General features: G+C 42.5%; 1 protein-coding gene across 8 annotated transcripts in view; it reads right to left on the bottom strand.

Moving 5' to 3' along the window:
- The window catches only part of LOC138744724 (polyamine-modulated factor 1-binding protein 1), a 640,882-nt gene that overhangs the window by 558,111 nt on the left and 60,735 nt on the right, over window positions 1–22,036 (bottom strand). For all 8 annotated transcript variants that reach the window (XM_069901308.1, XM_069901306.1, XM_069901305.1 and 5 more), the window contains exon 3: window positions 9,313–9,441. In XM_069901308.1, coding sequence (XP_069757409.1) covers window positions 9,313–9,441 — 129 coding nt within the window. The remainder of the gene's footprint in view (window positions 1–9,312; window positions 9,442–22,036) is intronic.

The raw sequence follows: 22,036 nt of genomic DNA on the forward strand, positions 1-22,036 counted from the left end.
TCTTCTCTGCCACTCTTATGCTCCTATGGATCGACCTCTAATCAATCAATCTAGATGCAGAGGAGATTTACCAGGATGTTACTTGGATTAGAGAACATCATATCAAGTCAATGTTTCACTCAGAGTGGTGGGTGGAGGCTAGTACAATGGGGAAATTCAAAAGACTCTTAGATAGGCATATGAATGCAAGAAAAATAGGTTTATGAGTTTGAGATAGGAAAAAAATATTGTTGTGGAGTAGGTTTACATAGATTGGCAAACATTGTGGGCAGTACTGTGCTTAATGTTCTCTATTCAGTGAAATAATTTCTCTGCAAATGCAGAACATTGGGTTCTCTCTCCAATATTTCAGGGAGCAAAGAAATTGGGAAGAGATGGGAGACAACAGTTGCAGACTTTAGGAATGATCCTACAGAGGGGAAATAAAGTCACTGTGACATTTATCTTGACGAACAGCACAGTTGTGGGCCTCTCTACAGCATTTCACGCATCCCAGTGATGATGACAAGCTTAGAGAAAAAAAATGGGGTTCGTCAAAACAGGCAAAGAGTGTGGGAATAGCTTTTCGTAGATGGATGTGATTTTCCTTCATGCCTCAAGGTTTCAGATCCATTCTCAATAACTAGTCATTGCTATAATGAAATGTCCAGTAATAGAATGTTGCTAGTGATGGCTCCCGAGTCACTCACTAAATGAATATCTCGGTGGATCAATGGTTGAGAAAGCACAACTTAAGAATACTGAAATTTGAGCAGCCTGCAGAGAAGCTGCTCAGTCATGATTCTTGAGTTTAGCACCATCTCTTTAAATAACAAGAAAGGCAATTAATTTGTTTGATGTCCTCTGGCTGTACTGAAACTGTTGCACACGAGTCTGGATTAAACCTTTCAGATCTAATTTGCATTGAACTGGACAGAATTTGGTGTTACACAAGTGTCATTGTATGTACAATTAATGGCAGGGATGGATCAGTATGCTTGGCACAACCTCATCCAGAAGTGAATAACATTGGATAACACTGAACTAAAAATTTAAAAATCTATGTGCAAAACCATTTCTTAATATTTATTTTATATGTGTAGTTAGTTTAATAATTGGAAGAAAGCTACTATGTGAAACTTTTCCATTTTTCTATTTACACCTCAAACCCTAGATCAAGGAAGTAACTGAATTTTTCATTAACTAAGTGACTATTTAGTTGCCAAATGAATAAAAATCATAAATTGCTTAGTCATAAGTATCCCCAACAAAAATAAAATGTTACTTTTTCTAAATGTAATGCCCTGGACTATTCAATGTTGCATTGTCACTCAACAGTTTGGACTTCCTTCCCTCCTGTTGCCCCTGGCAGCTCTAAACCTGAACATCTCCTGCACAATTAAATGAAACCCAAAGAAAACTAGGTTCCCTCAGAGTACACGGTAGGTGTTTTTTAATTCAGGTAAATGTGATCCAATTTTATCTGAGGACTCTCCAAACAACCATTGCACAAACAATTATCATCCACATCCACTTGACTCTCCAAACATTTTGCTTTTGTTAGCATGTAAAGTGCATCATTCTGCAAGCTGCACAAATTAGTGTCATTGTGTTTTAGTGATTTAGGTACAAAAACATTGAAGCTCACCCACATGGCTCACAGAGCACTGTGCTTCACAAACCAATATCTACAGCATCAGCTAGAGGAATCGAGCAGCAGAGACTTGGATAAGCAGCAGTGTCATCTTTCATATGGAGGATAAAGGAGGAAGTCTAATCTTAAACAGCAAAATCCGTGTTAAATTGGTTTTAAAATACTGAAGTGTCTTTGAAATGACGTCTCAATTTTTTTAAAGCCAAGGTCATGAACCAGAAGGAATGATTGCTGGATGGAGAGGGCTGAGTAATATGTATTGAAGGCAAGAGACCACTTGAAGTTTAATTAGTGATGACTCGAGTGGATGGGAAGGAGTTGCAAATGTTCCCAATTAAGCAAAAATAATGAAAATAAACATGTTGGAAATCTGAAATAAAAAGGAAAATGCTGGAAACACTCAACATGTCACACAGCAACAGTGAAATGAGAAACAAAGATAACATTTTTGATCAAAATCTTTCTATTGGCTGAATTTTTTATTTGCTGGTTTTTTTTCAGCATTCCAAACCATTCGTTCTGACTCCATAATTCATTATAATTCTCCAACCCCCCATTCTCCAATCTCTCTTCTTCACCTCCTACACTTTTCAACAATATCCAACATAAGCTCAAGAAACAGCCTCTCATCTTCCAAACAGACATGTAACAATTCTGAACTCTGATGAATTTAACAAACTTAGATAAGCTGCATTTTCGAGCTTCGATCAGGACAGGCAAGTTCAACAATCTGTCATATCAAATCAATGTTTTTATCTCTTTGTGCTACCTAACTTGTTGAGTATTTCCAGCCTTCTTTTCCCCCCAAATTCTAGCAACTGCAGTGTTTATATATCGGTTCCAGAACTTTTGTTTCCTTGTGTCTCTCTCTATTCTCATTTATTACCCTCTATACACTCCTCCAACAGAAGGAATAGCAGCAATTAGTAAACTTTCCTGCCCTGACTTGGTCATTACTTTTATCATTTGTGCCACTCAAAATGTCTCTTGGTGTCCTTCCTGCCATAAACATGACATTTTAAATATGCTTGATTTCATGCTTTTTCTATTGGTTTTGAATGGCCTGGGACTCAAAACATTTATTCAGTTTTCTTCTTCACGTATGTGGCTGTACAGTAGACAACATTTTCTGGTTTTATTTCAGATGAATTTAACAGGGATTAAAAACAAAATTGACCAGAATACTAGTGAACCTATGCACAACATTGACCACAGGGAATGAATGACAGTTATCAAATCATCACGCCTCAAAATAATTAAAAACAGACAAACATTATTCATAAGCCACACATATTATTTCTAGATGGACCCTAATTAAGATAAATATAATTGCACTGAAAGTGCCAAGAGGTTTTCTTGTAAAAATGTCAAAGTTACAAGGTGTATGTTGAATTAGTCAATCTGCCTGGAGCAAAATCTGCAAAAACCTCTTGCAGTCTTACTTTATTTCACTTGGCCTTTAACATCATTTACAGTACACAGTTTAGCATTACGTAAAGGTGTGGCGGCTCACCACTAGGCAGGAGAACCGGCCCCGCTTGTAAGCCACGCGGCTGGGCAGCCGGCCAAAATGGCGTCGTCGGGGTTTTTCTCTTCCTCCCAGCATGGGGCTCAGAAGGCCGTGATGGGGGACTACGTGATGCCTGGGTGATGTCAGCGTCCTACAGCGTGGTTCTCAGCCAGGTCCGGGCTGGGAGTATAAGTTCAGCCCAGCAGCCTGCAATAAACTAGTCTACTCACTGAGCTCAACCCGTCTGGTTGTGTGTGTTATTGCAGGAGCAGAGTAGCCGCCTCTACAATTGGTGACCCCGACTGGTTCATACGTCTTTGAACCCATCATGAGCGAGCCTGGGATCAGCGCTATAGTCGTGAAACTGCCTGAATTCTGGGTTCAGGAGCCGGAGACCTGGTTTGGCCATGCGGAGGTTCAGTTTCATCTCTGCCAAATTTCATCCGACACGACTAGATTCTACCATGTGGTCGCTGCCTTGGACCAGGCCACCGCCAGACGTGTGCTGCACCTCGTTCATCACCCACCCGCCGAAGACAAATACGAGACCATCAAGCGAGTGCTCATCGGATCCCTTGGACTATCCAGGCACCAGCGTGCTGCTCGGCTGCTGCACCTTGTCGCCCTGGGGAACAGGTCCCCGATGGAGCTGATGGACAAGATGCTCGCGTTCATGGGTGATCACACCAACTGCCCACTCTTCAAGCGCATTTTCCTCGACCATATACCCGGGGACAACGGGCTGCTGCTGGTCCAGGAGAGCTTCACCGACCCGAGGAAGGTCGCCCAGAAGGCCCAAGACCGATGGCTCACATGATTCCCGGAGGGATCAGCGGTCCAGCAGGTCACGAGGCACGGGCACGACCACGCCAAGCCCGCCCCTAGTGCTGTGGTAGAGCATCCAGCCGCTACAGGGGCCCCCAAGAGCATAACCAAGGCAACAGCATCCGCTCCTGGCCTCTGCTTCTACCAGCAGCACTGGGGAGCCAAGGTTCGGAAGTGTCATCAGCCCTGTTCGTTCCAGGGAAATGACCAGGCCAGCCGCTGTTAATGGCTGCGGCGGCTGGCCAAGGACACAGCCTCCTCTACCTGTGAGACTCAGTCAGCTGCCGGCGGTTCCTCATTGACACTGGAGCCCAGATCAGCATCATCCCGGCCACAGTCGTCGAGTCCAGGAACCGACCTCATGGACCTCCCCTCCACGCAGCCAACATAACTGAAATCCGGACATATGGAGGAGACAAGTCAATCCACTTCCTGATTGGCAAGTGAAATTTTGCGTGGAGATTCACCGTCTCATCCTTTCTGACCGCCATCCTGGGTGGAGACTTCCTCCTCGCACACGGGCTTCTGGTGGATATTCGAGGTAGGCGCCTGGTGGACTCCCATACCTTCCAGGCCGTTCGCCTTGCCGCCTCCTGCTCGGAGCAACCGCAGATGGCCACAATCAGCATGCCCAGAGATGAGTTCCAGCGAATCCTGGATGAGTTCCCGACAATCCTCAAGCCACAGTTCTCCGCTGACTCGCTGCGCCACGGGGTGTTCCACCACATCCCCGCCCAGGGCCCACCGGTTCACGCCAAGGCACCTTGGCTCCCACCTGACAAGCTCCAGGTGGTGAAGGAGGAGTTCGCACCTGTTGGAACTGGGGATAATTCGGCAGTCCGACAGCCTGTGGGACTCGCCGCTCCACCTGATCCCGAAAGCCTCCGGTGGCTGGCATCCCTGCGGAGACTATCGACAGCTCAACGAGGCAACAGTTCCTGACCATTACCCCATCCCTCACATCCAAGATTTTACGGCCAACCTGCACGGTGCGAGGGTTTTCTCCAAGCTTGACCAGGTGCGCGGATATCACCAGATCCCGCTGCACCCTGAGTACATACCCAAGATGGCCATCATCACCCACTTTGGCTTGTTCAAATTCCTGTGCATGTCGTTCGGTCTCAAGAACGCCGCTCAAATCTTCCAGCGCCTTATGGACTCTGTGGGCAGGGACTTGAATTTCGTCTTTATTTATTTGGATGACATCCTCGTCGCCATCAAGGACCAGGCGCAACACAAGACCCACCTACGTGCCCTTTTCTCCTGGCTGGCCGCCTTCGGCGTTACCATCAATCCAGCCAAGTGCCATTTCAGGAAAGAGTCCATGCAGTTCCTGGGCCGTACCATCAGGGCCGAAGGAGCCACGCCCGCTGCTGCGAAAGTCGCTACTATAAGGAGTTCCCACGCCCGGAGAGCCTCAAGGGGCTGCAGGAGTTTGCGGGTATGGTCAACTTTTACAACCGCTTCATCCCGGGAGCTGCGCGCATTATGCAGCTACTATTCACCCTCAACTCAGACAAGCACAAAATGCTTGCTTGGAACACAGAAGCCTACACCACATTCTACGCCACCAAGGATGCCCTCGCGATGGCCACCATGCTCTCCCACCTGCATATGACACTCTCAGACGATGCCTCTGCCACAGCCGTCGGTGCCTCCTGGAGCAGCAGGTGAATGGACATTGGAAGCCGCTGGCGTTCTTCAGCCGCCTGCTCTGCCCGGCGGAAGGCAAGTATAGTGCCTTCGACCGTGTGCTACTGGGCATGTACCTGGCGGTGTGGCATTTCCACTATTTTTTTGGAAGGGAGGACTTTTACCATCTTCACCGACCACAAACCCCTCACCCAGGTGCTCATGATGGCAAAGGATCCCTGGTCGGCCCGCCAGCAACGTCACCTCTCCTTCGTGTCGGAATTTACCACCAACATTCGGCACAAGGCGGGGAAGGACAACGTAGTTGTCAATGCACTCTCGCAACCGGTCATCTGCACACTGATGCCCGGCCTCAACCAGCTTGCCCTGGACCAGAAGTCTGATGAGGAGACAAGGGCCTTCAATACCGCCATCACGGGCCTGCGGTTCTGAGAATTCGACTTCGAGCAGCGAAGGCACCATCCTGTGTGATATCTTTTTGGGCACCCCACAAACAGTGGCTCCCCAGCAGTGGCGCAGGCAGGTCCTCCATCACATCCACGACCTTTCACATCCATCCATCAGGTCCACGGTCCGGATGGTGGCAGAACGGTTCGTATTGCATGGGCTGTGGAAGCAGATCGCGGGCTGGGCCAGAACATGCACCCATTGCCAGATGTCCAAGGTGCACAGGCACACCAGGGTGCCCATACAGGAGTTCGAGCTCGTCCGGGAAAGGTTCAGCCACATTCACGTGGGCCCTTATCCTTTTCCCGGGGCAACGATGGTGGACCGCACCACTCACTGGCCTGAGGCAATCCCAATGCCAGACTCTTCCACCGACTCCTGCTCCTGAGCACCATTGCATGGTTGGGTCGCCCGGTTCATCATCCTGCGTTAACTCACCAGCGATCGAGGCGCCCAGTTCACATCTGCGCTCTGGGCACAGCTTGCCAACAGGTTGGGGATACAGCTACACAGCACCACAGCCTACCACCCGCAGGCCAATGGACCGGTCGAACGTCTGCACCGCCACCTTAAGTGGGCGCTCATGGCCCGCCTCACCGGTCCCGACTGGGCGGATGAACTGCCTTGGGTGCTCCTGGGCATCCGCTCCACTCCCAAGGAAGATCTTTAGGCTTCATCAGTTGAGCTGGTCTACGGTGCGCCACTGGCACTACCTGGTGAGTTCATCAATGCACCGCATGAAGTACTTCCTCACCTCAGGGCACGCTTGGACTCGTTCAAACCCCACCGCCGCTGGGGGACCACGTGACATCTGGGTGACATCAGCACCCTCCAGCGCGGTTCTCCGCCAGGTCTGGGCTGGGAGTACAAGTCCAGCCCAGCAGTCTGCAATAAACTAGTCTGCTCACTGAGCTCCACCCGTCTGGTTGTGTGTGTTATTGCAGGAGCAGAGTAGCTGCTGCTACAAAGGCAACACTAAACTTTTAATATTTATGCATCATTAAATAATCCTAAACAAATTTTAAAATTATATACCTGTATTGTTAAAACAGGTAAGCACATCTACATCCTATTTCCCTGCTAATTTCCCTGCAATCCATTCTCTCTTAGATGCCCATAACTTCACCTATCTACTGTACTGTAACTAATTCATCCAACATTCTTTTTTTTTTAAATGGCAGCCCTGCTGGAACTGCTATAATGGCAGCACTGCCACTGGTGCGGACCTGTAGAGAGCTGAGACACAGCGCTCTTGTGGGGTCCGACTGCTGTCAGCTCTGTACAGGCTTTTTAAAAGAGACAACGGTAGTATTATTTTAAATACCACAAACGCAGAGTCAGGACCCAAGAATGGCAGCGTCTATGATCGGTAGCAGCCATGTAGGGTTCCAGACTTCATGGAAGTGGAGCACTGACGCAGGGCACCAGTAAACGGTGAGACCACCCTTCATCTGAGAAGGAGAAGCAAAGGAGATGACCCACAAAATGGTGACCATGGCGGTGGACCAGTGAGGGGATTATGCGGCTGAAGGACCCACACAGGTTGTTGGTGAATCAAGGTGAGGAACCCACGGAGTCTGCGGTCAAGGGACGCATCAGTTTGTGGACTGCTGGATACTGGTTCAAAACTGGCTGAAGGAGTACCCGGTATCAGAAACGAGATATGACAGAGTGCCAGGGACATTGAAGGGTTCCTAATGGTATCGGAGAATCAAATCTGGAGCTTGGGTTGCCGATGGTTTGGATTGGACTCTGTGTGGCTGCAGAAGCTGTGGGAACGCTGGAGGCAAATCCACAGACACTTGGTAACTTGGGGGGAGGGGGGTGGGGGTGGAGGGAAACTCTCTTTTGCTTCTCTTTCTCTGACTATAAGAGGTGTTTCAGGCAAATTCTGCCGATGATGTATCTGGCTTACAGTGGTCAAAAGCAATTTTGTGCAATATGACACTATTTTTATTACATGACAATAAATTGAATCTTGAATTATGCATATTTTGGGGATTAGCTAGATGAAATTTTAATGATTTAACACAACCTTTACAAAATTATAGGGTGGAATATGTTGCATTTTTGGAAAGAGGCATAGTCTAGACAGTTTATGGACAGTGCTTATTTTGACCTCACCCAGGCAATCAGTTGCTGCAGAATGTGTGCTAATCGATTTTAGCAAATACACTTTTTTTTTAAATTCCTTGACGTCCACTGGCAATTATCTTAAATCTAGTAGGGTGGGTGTAGACTTTAAATTGTACCAGTCAGTTTCATGATGCTATTGTTGAGCAAGTTTCTTCAAGTCAGGCAGCAGTAAAGTTTTTTTTGCCAGCAATGGTTATACCAAGTGTTCAGCTTGGCATTGTAGCATAAAACCATTTTATCTCTCTGTCACCTCTGCAGTACTTACAACTCCTGTTACTGCCTCTAGATATGTCCCAACCAATTAAGATAGGTGTTCACCCTACATAAAACTGTCTCTGTTAAAACCTAGTGTCCCTAATTGGACCAGTTTCCATTTAGTGAAAAATAAGCAGATTTTAAAATTCTGTACCACATTAAGTGATAGCCCAGAGCTAAGATTCCCAAATACACGATGGTCATTAATGGAAGAAGGTGTGGGTAAGAGGAAGAGCATAGATGCATTTTAGGAATAAACATAAAAGTGAAACCAATGAAAGGATACATTGATGGATGAAGCTCATATGAAACATGGAAAGAGATAAATCTTTTCATGCAAACAGTCTGAAATCTGAGTCCTACATCAATTGCACAGTAGTGATTTAGAAACACTGACAACCAGAGTTAAAATAAGAGTTTAAAAATATTTGATCATTACCTCAAAGTTGAAAAAATTAAATGTAGAAAGTAGAAAATGTAGAAAATTAAATGCATGGGTAAACAGAAAATTGCTCCCAGCATTTGAATACCATAACAGTTGAGAACATTTACTCTGAACAATAAAACTATTTTAAACCTTTTGTAACAACATCAGTTAATTTCCAAAGACACTAAAAAGGGAAAGGCTTTGCAGTGTTTAAAGGTACTTAAAATTTATAAAGTAAATGCATTATTAAAATTCATTATATTGCAAGAAATATGAAGAGTAGCTTTAATACCTCTTTGATATACCTTTAATGTATATATTTTTATCTCCAGCAGTTTATGTGTGAATTTATCCCTTTGGTTCAAGATCAAACTATACGGAAAGTGAAAGAGCTACAACTGCAGTCTTAAAGTAATCAATAATTACCTGCATATCTTCCTCCAGAGCAGTTACTCTTTGATTATCCTCTCTTTCAAGCTCCTCCATTGCCTGAATTAGGACATCATTTTGTTCACTCAAGTCATTGATGAAAGACTGAAGTATCTGCATTTTCAACTAACCAAAAAGAAAAAGAAAAAAAGAGCAAAAATTTCATTATTATATTGATATTGCCAATGTCAGATCTACATCTTGGACTAATACTATAATGAACAGATACAATGTTTAAAAAAAAACACAACAGAATGAAAAGAATTGGAATAAGTGCACATCACTAACTCTGAAAGATGCAATTAGAATAACAACACCATCAAATTAGAAAACACGATCATGTCAAGCAGCTTCTGTTGAGAGAAAAATAGTCAACATTTCAGTCAATACCTTTCATCAGAAATGGGAAAACTTAGAAATTAAACTAGTTTAAAAAGGAGCAGCAAGAGCAGGATTTGATAGAGCAGGAATAGTTGCGCCACCATCAGACTCTGAAACAACAAAGTCAGAGACTCCTTTCATGACTTTAACTTTGCACATTATTTATCATTAAATAGTTATTTTCTGTATTGTACAGTTTGTTTGCCCTCCTTGTTCACATTTATCTATTTTGTCTACGAGCCTTTCTAGACCACAGTTTTTTTTTGCACTAATGATAGTAGGTATTCTGCCTGGCTCACAGGAAAAGCAGCTCAGGGTTGTATGTGATATCATGTATGTACGCTGACAATAAACCTAAACTTTGCACTAGAAGTGATTGAGTGACGTAATGGCTAAATGAGGGGAGAAAAATGTACTACAATTCAAGACATTCCTAATTTGCACCAATACCAAATAATCCCCTTCTATGTTGCACATGTCAGGTCAGATCTTTATAAGGGAAGTGTTAAATGTGTTTATTCACATAACATGCATGGATATCCAATAGGAGCCGATAGTCATGTGCAGTAACTTTTGAAAATTACGATTAGGTCAGTGTCACAGTTTGAAAGCTGTAAGATCCAACATTCCTACAAAAGTGAAGCCAAGACTATAGTTAGAGAGTACTTCAACCCATATTTCCCTGCATTTACTGAATCAGCTAGTCTTTGCTGTGCTTTAAGCCTTTTAAGAACAAGGAAAAAAAGGACAATAGAAACAAAGAGAAAGTCATTGAAGAGAACATATAAAAGCCAAAAAGAAACACAAAATTTTGAATTCCAAACTTCTCCAATTTGTAACTCTTGTATATTTCAGCATCTCTCTATTACTCATTTTTCCTTATTTCCCCATGTTATGGGCCAAGGGGATTTAATGGATACATCTGTGCTTTGCCAAATTAACCAGAAATTTACTCAAAGTTTCATATTTTAACACCACTAGGCTGAGAGATAACTCATACAGCCATGCCCATTTGTTCATTCAATTCATGAAATACACAGATAAATATTAAGCAAATTATTAAGTTAACCTATTTTTTTTAAACTCATATCCCACCTTAAGTATTCCCTATGCCATAAGAAAAAGTTTGTAAATCACTTTTTTTAATCGTACATAATTGACTCGTTATGTTCATGGTTTCATAACTCCAAAGGAAAAGGGCCAATGGCAATTTTTCTCAAGCAAAATATTTCAGTAACAATTGGGTCTAGAGTAGTGGTTCTCAACCTTCCCTTCCCACTCACATCCCACCTTAAGCAATCCCTTACTAACACAGAGCACTTATGACATAGGGAATACTTAAGGTGGAATGAATTATAGGCTATACAAACAAACGTGAATTTATGCAGTCCTGATTTATCACGACCCAAAACATTAGCTTCTTTTCCACTGTCATCCAAGTTAATTGGCTGTGCAATGTCCTGGGATAGGAAGCCTTTTGTGCCATTTCCACTGGGCCACCCTTAACAGGAACATTAATTTCTTTTTCACTGAACACAACTCATTCCCGAGGATAGAGTGTTCTACCTTCAACTGGAAACGGGTAACTTCTGCTGTCTCTTTTCCACTTGATTTATCAGCATGCCAGCGTAAGCAAATGTTGGGAATAGGAATAGAGGTAGAGGCAGTCAACCCCCAGTGTGAAATTTTGTCCTTTGACACTCGTGTTCAGACAGTGTTCCTTTTCCACTGGACGCTGTCCCAGTAAATTTCCTGTTAATTCCTGGGACAGGGTGCCAGTGGAAAAGGGACTATTGACAATTCCTGCCATCACCGTTCACCACCACCAACCCCTCCCCCATGCTGCTTCACCTGCTGAATTCCTCCAGCAATTTGTTTGTTGCTCCAGATTCCAGCATTTGCAGTCTCATATCTAGATTTAATGGATATATTTGTGCTTTGCCAAATTACCTAGAAATGTATTCAAAGTATCATACTTTAACACCGCCAGGCTGAGATATAACTCATGCAGCCACGCACATTTGTTCACCCAATTCATGAGATACACTGAAAAATGTCACAAATTATTGTCAAGTTAACTTATTTATTAAATATTTTAATATTTACTTTAAGAATGTAATATCACCCAGATTTTTCATTCAAATGCAGTCAATGCCAATACAGTGGGTGTGTGTGTGTGTAAAATTACCGAGGAGCTTTGCATGTGTGTGCGTGCAAAATTACAGAGGAGCTGTGTGTGCGTGTAAAATTACAGAGGAGCTGTGTGTGCGTGTAAAACTACAGAGGAGCTGTGTGTGCGTGTAAAACTACAGAGGAGCTGTGTGTGCGTGTAAAATTACAGAGGAGCTGTGTGTGCGTGTAAAATTAGAGGAGCTGTGTGTGCGTGTAATTACAGAGGAGCGTTGTGTGCGTGTAATTACAGAGGAGCGTTGTGTGCGTGTAATTACAGAGGAGCTGTGTGTGCGTGTAATTACAGAGGAGCTGTGTGTGTGTAATTAGAAAGGAGCTGTGTGTGTGTAATTAGAAAGGAGCTGTGTGTGTGTAATTAGAAAGGAGCTGTATGTGTGTGTAATTAGAAAGGAGCTTTGTGTGTGTAATTAGAAAAGAGCTTTGTGTGTGTGTGTAATTAGAAAGGAGCTTTGTGTGTGTGTAATTACAAAGGAGCTTTGTGTGTGTGTAATTACAAAGGAGCTTTGTGTGTGTGTAATTACAAAGGAGCTTTGTGTGTGTGTAATTACAAAGGAGCTTTGTGTGTGTGTAATTACAAAGGAGCTTTGTGTGTGTGTAATTACAAAGGAGCTTTGTGTGTGTAATTACAAAGGAGCTTTGTGTGTGTAATTACAAAGGAGCTTTGTGTGTGTAATTACAAGGGAGCTTTGTGTGTGTAATTACCAAGGAGCTTTGTGTGTGTAATTACCAAGGAGCTTTGTGTGTGTAATTACCAAGGAGCTTTGTGTGTGTAATTACCAAGGAGCTTTGTGTGTGTAATTACCAAGGAGCTTTTTGTGTGTAATTACCAAGGAGCTTTGTGTGTGTAATTACCAAGGAGCTTTGTGTGTGCGTGATTACCAAGGAGCTGTGTGTGTGCGTGATTACCAAGGAGCTGTGTGTGTGCGTGTGATTACCAAGGAGCTGTGTGTGTGCGTGTGATTACCAAGGAGCTGTGTGTGTGCGTGTGATTACCAATGAGCTGTGTGTGTGCGTGTGATTACCAATGAGCTGTGTGTGTGCGTGTGATTACCAAGGAGCTGTGTGTGTGCGTGTGATTACCAAGGAGCTGTGTGTGCGTGTGATTACCAAGGAGCTGTGTGTGTGCGTGTGTGATTACCAAGGAGCTGTGTGTGTGCGTGTGATTACCAAGGAGCTGTGTGTGTGCGTGTGATTACCAATGAGCTGTGTGTGTGATTCCAAATGAACTGTGTGTGTGATTCCAAATGAACTGTGTGTGTGATTCCAAATGAACTGTGTGTGTGATTCCAAATGAACTGTGTGTGTGATTCCAAATGAACTGTGTGTGTGATTCCAAATGAACTGTGTGTGTGATTCCAAATGAACTGTGTGTGTGATTCCAAATGAACTGTGTGTGTGATTCCAAATGAACTGTGTGTGTGATTCCAAATGAACTGTGTGTGTGATTCCAAATGAACTGTGTGTGTGATTCCAAATGAACTGTGTGTGTGATTCCAAATGAACTGTGTGTGTGATTCCAAATGAACTGTGTGTGTGATTCCAAATGAACTGTGTGTGTGATTCCAAATGAACTGTGTGTGTGATTCCAAATGAACTGTGTGTGTGATTCCAAATGAACTGTGTGTGTGATTCCAAATGAACTGTGTGTGTGATTCCAAATGAACTGTGTGTGTGATTCCAAATGAACTGTGTGTGTGATTCCAAATGAACTGTGTGTGTGATTCCAAATGAACTGTGTGTGTGATTCCAAATGAACTGTGTGTGTGATTCCAAATGAACTGTGTGTGTGATTCCAAATGAACTGTGTGTGTGATTCCAAATGAACTGTGTGTGTGATTCCAAATGAACTGTGTGTGTGATTCCAAATGAACTGTGTGTGTGATTCCAAATGAACTGTGTGTGTGATTCCAAATGAACTGTGTGTGTGATTACAAATGAACTGTGTGTGTGATTACAAATGAACTGCGTGTGTGTGTGTGTGTGTGTGATTACAAATGAACTGCGTGTGTGTGTGTGTGTGATTACAAATGAACTGCGTGTGTGTGTGTGATTACAAATGAACTGCGTGTGTGTGTGTGTGATTACAAATGAACTGCGTGTGTGTGTGTGTGTGTGTGAGATTACAAATGAACTGCGTGTGTGTGTGTCTGTGTGTGTAAAATTACAAATGATCTTTAATTGATTTTATTCCAACAGTGAACTGCTTGATAAGGTGAATATACACATGCATGAATGGAAATCTAGTTAAAATTTAGTTTGGTCCACTGAAATTAAAGAATATTTTCTGCAAACTATCTGGTTAATTGCCAAAATGTAATGATTTCCAGAAAAAAGAATAACTTGAAAGTCTAACATATACAGTTAGGGGGAGGGTGTCGAGGAATGCAGAGGAACAGAGGGAGTTTGGAGTTATGGTACAGAGTTCACTGAAGGTGGATTCCCATATAGACAGGGTGGTTAAGAAGACATATGGTCTGCTGGCCTTCATAAATCATAGCATAGAGTGTAGGAGCTGGTAGGTGATGTTGCAGCTGTTTAAGGCACTGGTGAGGCCAGGTTTCGAGTACTGTGTTCAGTTCTAGTCTCCAAACTATAGGAAGGATATAGATAAGGTCGAGAGGGTGCAGAGAAGATTTACAAGGATGTTGCCTGGCTTACAGCATCTGGATTACAGGGAGAGATTAAGGAGACTGGGACTTTATTCACTGGAACATAGATGACTGAGAGGGGACTTGATGAAGGTATTTAAAATTATGAAAGGAATAGATAGACTAGACATAAACAGACTCTTTCCCCTGAGGGCAGGGAAGATGGAACAAGAGGCCATGAGTAAAGGGTAAGAGGGCAAAATTTTAGGAGAAATATTAGAGGATGCTTCTTCACTCAGAGAGTGGGGGCAGAATGGAATGATCTTCCGAATGAGAGAGTTGCAGCAGGGTCCCTTCTGTCATTTAAGAGAAGGTTGGATGTGTACTTGGAGGTGAGGGGGTTCGAGGGATATAGGCGGAGAGTGGAAGGATTGAGCTAGTGAAGTTGTTCTCGTGAACCGGAGTGAACTCGAAAGGCCAACATGGCCTGTTTCTGCTCTGAAAATGGTTATATGATTATATATATGAATTTGATCATGATGACATTGATGAAGTCTTCTATGTTCGCATTTCTGCCACTCCTCCAGTTGCAACTAAATTACTGATACCAAGGTTAAAAAAAAATTGCTATGAAGCACGTGAAAAAAATTCTCAGTGATGCAGGTGAACACCTTTAGATTTGTTGCTTAATTTACATGTTGCCTTGTGTATTTTTTAGCTATTCTAAGAAACTGTAAGCAACAGACATGAAAGAGGTATCACAATCAAAATTAACAAGAGTGCTGGGCAAGCCACTGGAATCAATAGTGTAGTCAAATATTACAGACAGTTGGAAAAGCATGGAATAACAACGGAGAACAAATTTAAGGGAAGAATGTATTTGCAAACTTTTTTGTGAGATAAAAGAAAAGATAAAATTGTGAAATGAGCAACAGCAGTACAGTACTGCTATTAATACATGCTAATGACATGAAGTTGCAGATGTAGCAGTTTTGAAAAGTGTCTGCATGCACTTTGCTAGAAAGCATTGTGTGAGGAAATGAAATTTATTATCATATAACCAAGTACAATGTAAAGATACACTGAAAGTCTTACTTTCTGCCTTCCAAAGTAGTTATTTTATTCTTGGGCTAGCAATACAGTAAAGGAACTACAAGGGCTATAGCATTTAAATTCATTTCATGGATAATTAAGTAGCAAAAAGTTACCATCAAAAATGGGGACTATGAAATTACTAGAATTCAGCCATTCATCTTATTTACCAAAACCTTTTTGGGAAAGCTCTAACATCTTTACCCAGTTTGACTCTACATATACATCCAAATGATTGACTAAATGTCCTCTTAAATAGCCAAAAGCTCCCTCAGTTGTAACAAACCATTATTATGAAAGTTCCATGATGTGGGCAAGCACCTCCACTACAAGGAGCAATGCAGCAGCTCACCAACACTTTGTATTAAGTGAGGGATAGGGATAAATGACAGCTTATCCAGTGATGCTGAAATCTATGAATTATTTAAAAAAAGACTTAGGATGTTTGTGTATCTATACAGTATTTTTAAAAATGGAAATAGTTAATAAAACAATTGATGATGTATGAGATTCTAGACTTTATGAATAGAGGGATAATGCAAAAGCTAATAAGCTATATTAAAACTAAACCCTGAAAATTAACATTGGCCTGAGACAATCTCTATTGCCAGTCTTCCCTTTGAAGATGTTTGATGTTGATGAGATTTACTGGAATGGTTCCAAGAGTGATGGATTTGAATAACACCTGGAGAAACTAGATAAGCTATTTTTGGAGCAGTGATATCTTCCAGGTATTTTGATAAATGTGGTTGAAATCACAAACAGGGATAAAGAGCAAGTTTAAAACCATAGAATGCTACAGAACAGAAACCCCTCTAGTCTATGCTGACCATTATCTCACTAGTCCCACTGACCTGCTCCCATTCCATAACCCTCCAGACCTCTCCCATCCATGTGTCTATCCAATTTCTTTCTTAAAACATTCACTCTAGTCCCACTTGCCCACATTAGGCCTATACCCCACCAATTCCCTTGCATGCACCTGTAAAGAGCTACATATCTGCACCCATTGGTCACTCTGCTCCTTAACAACCATTGACAGAGGAAGTCCTGGCCTGGTTTGATTTAACCAAATGCAGTTGCTTAAATTTCTCAGAGTTGAAGTGCAACTACCATTACTTAGCCCAGATCACCATTTGGTCTAGATTTCATTCGAAACCAAGGTAACCTTCTTTATTGTCCATTGTGTCATATATTTTCATGCCATTAGCAAACTTACTTTGTCACAGACATCTTTGTTCAAATTGTCAGTGTTCTAATCTGAAAAATTGCCTTCTACAAGTTATTGTCATCTGATTGCACAAGTACAACCTGATGAATCAGCGTTCTCTGGTGTTTGGTGCAAAACATGCAGACAAACAACCAAACAGAAACACCCATGCAGACACACAATACATATGTAGGACAAGTATTTTATCTATACAAATAAATAAATATTATTTTGTACATAATGAGAGTTTCGGCCCTTTTTAAACAACACCACCATATCTGCCATCCTCCAGTCCTCTGAAACATCTTCTGCCCTCAGCAAGGAGTTAAAAATGTATCAAGGCCCCAACAATTTCCTTCCCGACTTCCCTCAATGTTCTAGGATGCACCTAGTCTGCACCTGGAAATTTATCTACCTTGATATGATTCATGATTACTAACACCTCTTCATTACTGATGCAGAAATGCCCTAGGTTATTTTGAGCTATCTCCCTCTCCTCCCACTTATCCTGTTCAACATTTACAAAATATCCATTTAAGATCTTCCCCTTGATCTCTGGGCACCCACAGGACCTATTCTTTTCCTCATGACCTTTTGTTCTTAATATACATACAAAATCTTCAAGGATCAATTCTTTAGTAAACCACACCAATATGAAACACAAAACTGAGATAGATTAAATTCAAAGATTCAATATCAATCTTGCCCAAGAGCTATTATAAAAATGTATTTTTTTTCTTTTACGATGAGACTCCAGTTTAATATCAGATGTAAAAGAAACCTCTTCTGATAATCCAGAATTCGCTCTGTAAACCAATGAGGAGTCACTTCAGTTTCAATCACTGAAACTCTGGAACACCTATGATTACAGATCAGAACAGTCAACTGAGCCAAGCTCATCTGTGTTAGTACAGTGACACGGATCCACCTTTCCAAATACAACTTAAGAGCAAATTACTGTACATAACAATTTCACAGGAAACAGGTTTTTAACATTTTCATTAAACAACAAGACTTTAAATATCTTTTGCAAAATATTATGTGCTTCCACTTACTCGGGCTGTGTAATGCTATCATTATACCTAAAGATGCTCCAGGATCTTATACTGAAGTTGCCATTATAAAACTGTATTTTAATGCTTACACTTATATCCACTATTATCCCAGTTCAAAGAAAAGACAATGTGTCTACATCACCAACACCCAGAGGCTCTGGCATCCAACATTATAAAGTGTTTTGAAATATTGGTCATGGCCTACATTAACTCCATTTCCCAGGCAGTCTCTATTCACAATGTGCCTAATGTTGCAATCGGTTCACAACAGATACCACTCCCTAATGTTGCACTCTTCCCTGGAATAACTGGATAACAAGGATATTGATGTCCAACTCCTATTTATTACAGCTCTGCCTTCAACATAACAAACTAATGTTGAAGGCAGACCCAAACAAACATCCCAACACTGAGTTATAGATAACAGTATCCACCTCTCAACTATATCCTTGACCTACTGATCTATAGTTCACAAGCAGTGCAGATTGGCAACAATACCTCCTCCACAATAAACCTTGATGCTGGTGCCCTGCAAGGCGGACCACTCAGTCCCCTTCTCCCTATACTCTCATGACTGTGTGGCCAAAGACTACTCTCACTCTATCTACAAGTTTGTAGATGTCACCACCATCATATGTTGGATCCCAAACAATGATGAGACAAAATATAGAGCGTCTGGTGGCACAGTGTCAGGATAATAATCTCTCCCTCAATATTTGTTTTTATGGAGGGGCCCCACTTTGAGGCTGGCACCATAGGCAGAGAAAAATGAGCACTTACCTTTTTATACAGGAAGTCTAAAAGGCTGCTGCAGCATCACTTTTATAAAGAACAGTGCCTCGTTGCGTCGTCCGGAGCCAATGGAGGGGAGGTAACTGGTTTTGTAGCGCTGCCCGTCAACATGACGGCATACATAAGCGGTGAGCAGTGGCCATCTTTCTATACCCATAATCCTTCACACAGTTGGAACCGCTCTGGTAAATGCAGAGCAGTTCCAACTGTGTGAAGGATTATGGGTAACAAAGACAGCCATTGATCCTTCTTCTGCCCAGCACTTGCCCAAGAGCTCTGGCATGCTGAAGGACTCTGACCTCCAGCACTTATGCAGTGTTACTACTATAAGATGCTGAGGACCTGACACAGATAAGCAGAGCCGGGGAGTCCAATGGATGAGAGAGGGGAGCGAAGAGCCAGACTCAGCATGCGGGAGAGGCAACGCCGGGCAGAAGAGCTGGAGAAAGGAGCTTCAAGTTTTTATAACGGAAACCTCTTTTTGTTTTAATGCGGGATGAACAATTGGGTCCTGGGTCGTGGGCTGACAGCATTATCACAACGTCATTAGCTTCCCCCTAGCCAGCCACTTGCAGGGCTAGCGCATTTATGGACCAAGGTGGAGCGCTCTGCTCCACATCTGCGACCAGCCTGAGGAGGGATCAGAGTCTGTGTCTTGGAGCCACACACCGGGCATTTATGGAGGTAGATTTAGTGACGTGAGGGCGAAGAACATCGGCCTTTATAGTCAAATATTTTTTTCCTCTTAAGAGGGCCTAATGCCAGCAAAACAAAGGAGCTGGTCATTAACTTCAAGAAATTGAGAGGAACAAAAACATTGCATATATCAATAGTACTAAAGTGAAACAAGTTCTTGAGAGTAAATATCATCAACAAATTGTCCTGGTCCAACTACATCAATGTTATAACCAGCAAAGTGCGCCAAAGACTACTTTCTCATAAGCCTGAGGAAATTAGGCATGCCCTTAGTGTCTCTTATCAATTTTTACAGATCTACTCCAGAACGTATCCTGTCCTAATACACAGCTTGGTACAGGGATTGTTCTACCCATGGGTACAAGAAACTGCAGTTCAAGACATTACACAAATGATCTCCCCACCATCAACTCTATCTCTAATTCTTGAAAAAGCTGATAACATATTAAAGGACCCATCCCACCCCAATCATTATCCCAGCTTCCAAAGGCAAAAGATGTACATGCTTGAAAATCCACCTTTCGAGATTTAAGGACTGCTTCTTTCCTGCTGTCATCAATTTCTGAAATGGATTTCGAATTGGCAAAAGATAATGACCTTTTACTTCTTTTAACTATACTTTTTCAATATCCTATACTATGTTTTTGTACTTTTCTCTATACCCTGCACCATCTGACTTATTATAATATTACTCCTGACACTGTTGTTTATGTGTTACTATTTCACTGCCTGCTGTGTGGGTTGACTTATTTGGATGCATGCAAAACAAAGCTTTTTACTGTCTCTTGGTACATGTGACAATAAACAATTCAATTTCAATATATTAAGAATGGGATAAAGGAGTGGTAAAACAAGAATAACTTCCAGCAAATGAAAGATAGGAAAACAAAAAGACTGTAAATGTTGGAAAATTGGAGCAATATACAAAATGCTGGAGAAACTCAGCAGATCAAGCACTATCTATGGAAGATAAAAGACAACCAACATTTTGGGCCAGAAACATACTCCCTTTGCCTTCCATGGATGCTACCTAACCTAGTGATTTCCTCCAATATTTTGTGTTGAAAAATGAGTAAAAATGGATTGATAGTATTCCGATTAGATTTGCCACCACAAGTAAGCATATTGACAGATGAACAGACATTGGCAATTAATGCATAGCAAGCTGTCACAATGAGCATTGGATTACTGGGAATGACCAGATCTTGATCTGACTTCAAGTGATGTTCCTCTGAGTGAGAAATCACCCAGGATGTTGTGGATAACATCCCAGGCTTCAAAATGAGGATAGGAGATTGTGAATAATGTTTCATCTGAAAGGTGCCAGTTCTGATGTCGCAACACTCACTCCATATGCAATGGGATATCTAATTTTGACATGCAAGTTTATGGAATGTGACTTGAAACTACAATCTGTCATTGTGGTGAGTGTACTGTGTTTTAGATAATGAGTGGTGTGTCATGTGGCCAAATATTCCATTTCACGGATGAAATTCTGAGGTGGCATTAAAATTACTTTTGGAAATGGAGTATAGTCTCTGCCCAACGTGCTTTGCCATGTTGTTTGATATTTTATACATTTGTTCATGGTGTATTGACTTTTGTATTTGTTGTTCCTTCCAAATTGCTCTAAACTGAATGCATTTTAGAAGGTAGTCAAGAGTTAAATATTTTGGTTATGGAGTTGCATGTAGGTTGACAAGGCGATGGCACATTTTATGATGGGTTCTTCAATAATGTGCACTTTTATGGTTATCATTATGGGAGCAATTTAATTACAAAGCCCTGCAACTGCAGTAGTCTGGGCCCAAGATGGCTGTATTTGTGCTTGACGGGAGCCACAGGGTTGGCAGATTACAGGGGAGCAGCAGATTTGCACAGGGCACCAGAAATGGGGAGATCACCTCCTGTTGAGCAGCAGCAGCATAGGAGATGACCCTACAGGATGGTGACTATGGCACAGAACAGTAAAGAGGTCAGCTGCTGAAGGTTCCTAAAGGGAAGGTGACCACGGCAGCAGACTAGTGAGGGACTCAGCGGCTGAGTGTCCCATACAGGCTTCAGGCGACTTGCGGTTGGGGGACCCACACAGGCCGCAGTACACTGGCTTATAGCAACCGGGATTCAAGAGGGTATTGAGGGTTGGAAGGTCTCCCAAAGGGCCTAGGGCACTAAAGATTTCCTGCTCGTGTTGCAGCTTTGGATCTGGAGTTCAGGCAGCCAATCGATCAAACAGGAGTCTGTGTGGCTGCAGAAGCTGCAGGAGTGACTCAGAAGCGACTCACTTTTTCTTTTTTTCTATTACTGTTAGGGGCACCAGGCAACATTAAAGGAGACTTTGTCTGCCTTATGGCAGGCAGAAGACAATTTTGTATAATATTACAGGTTCTGTATTATTACATAATAGAAGAATCTTGAAATTGCCCTGCTAGTTTGAGATACAAACTTATGTTCCTCGACCTCTGGTCTAATAATTCATCCATTTTGCTGACAAAATCCTTCCCCATCTCCAACTTTGAGCTGATATGGTCTCGAATTCGGGAGGACACAAATCAGTCCTCATCGAGTGGTCAGCAGTGGAGAGGGTAAGGAACTCAAATTCCTGATGTCAACATCTCCGAATATCTATCCTAGGGCTATCATGTTGATGCCACCATGAAGAAAGCATGCCAGCAGCTATATTTTGATAAGATTTTGAAGAGGTTTGATATGACACC

This window comes from Narcine bancroftii, chromosome 10, assembly GCF_036971445.1.
Source record: "Narcine bancroftii isolate sNarBan1 chromosome 10, sNarBan1.hap1, whole genome shotgun sequence".
NCBI classification, from domain to species: domain Eukaryota; kingdom Metazoa; phylum Chordata; class Chondrichthyes; order Torpediniformes; family Narcinidae; genus Narcine; species Narcine bancroftii.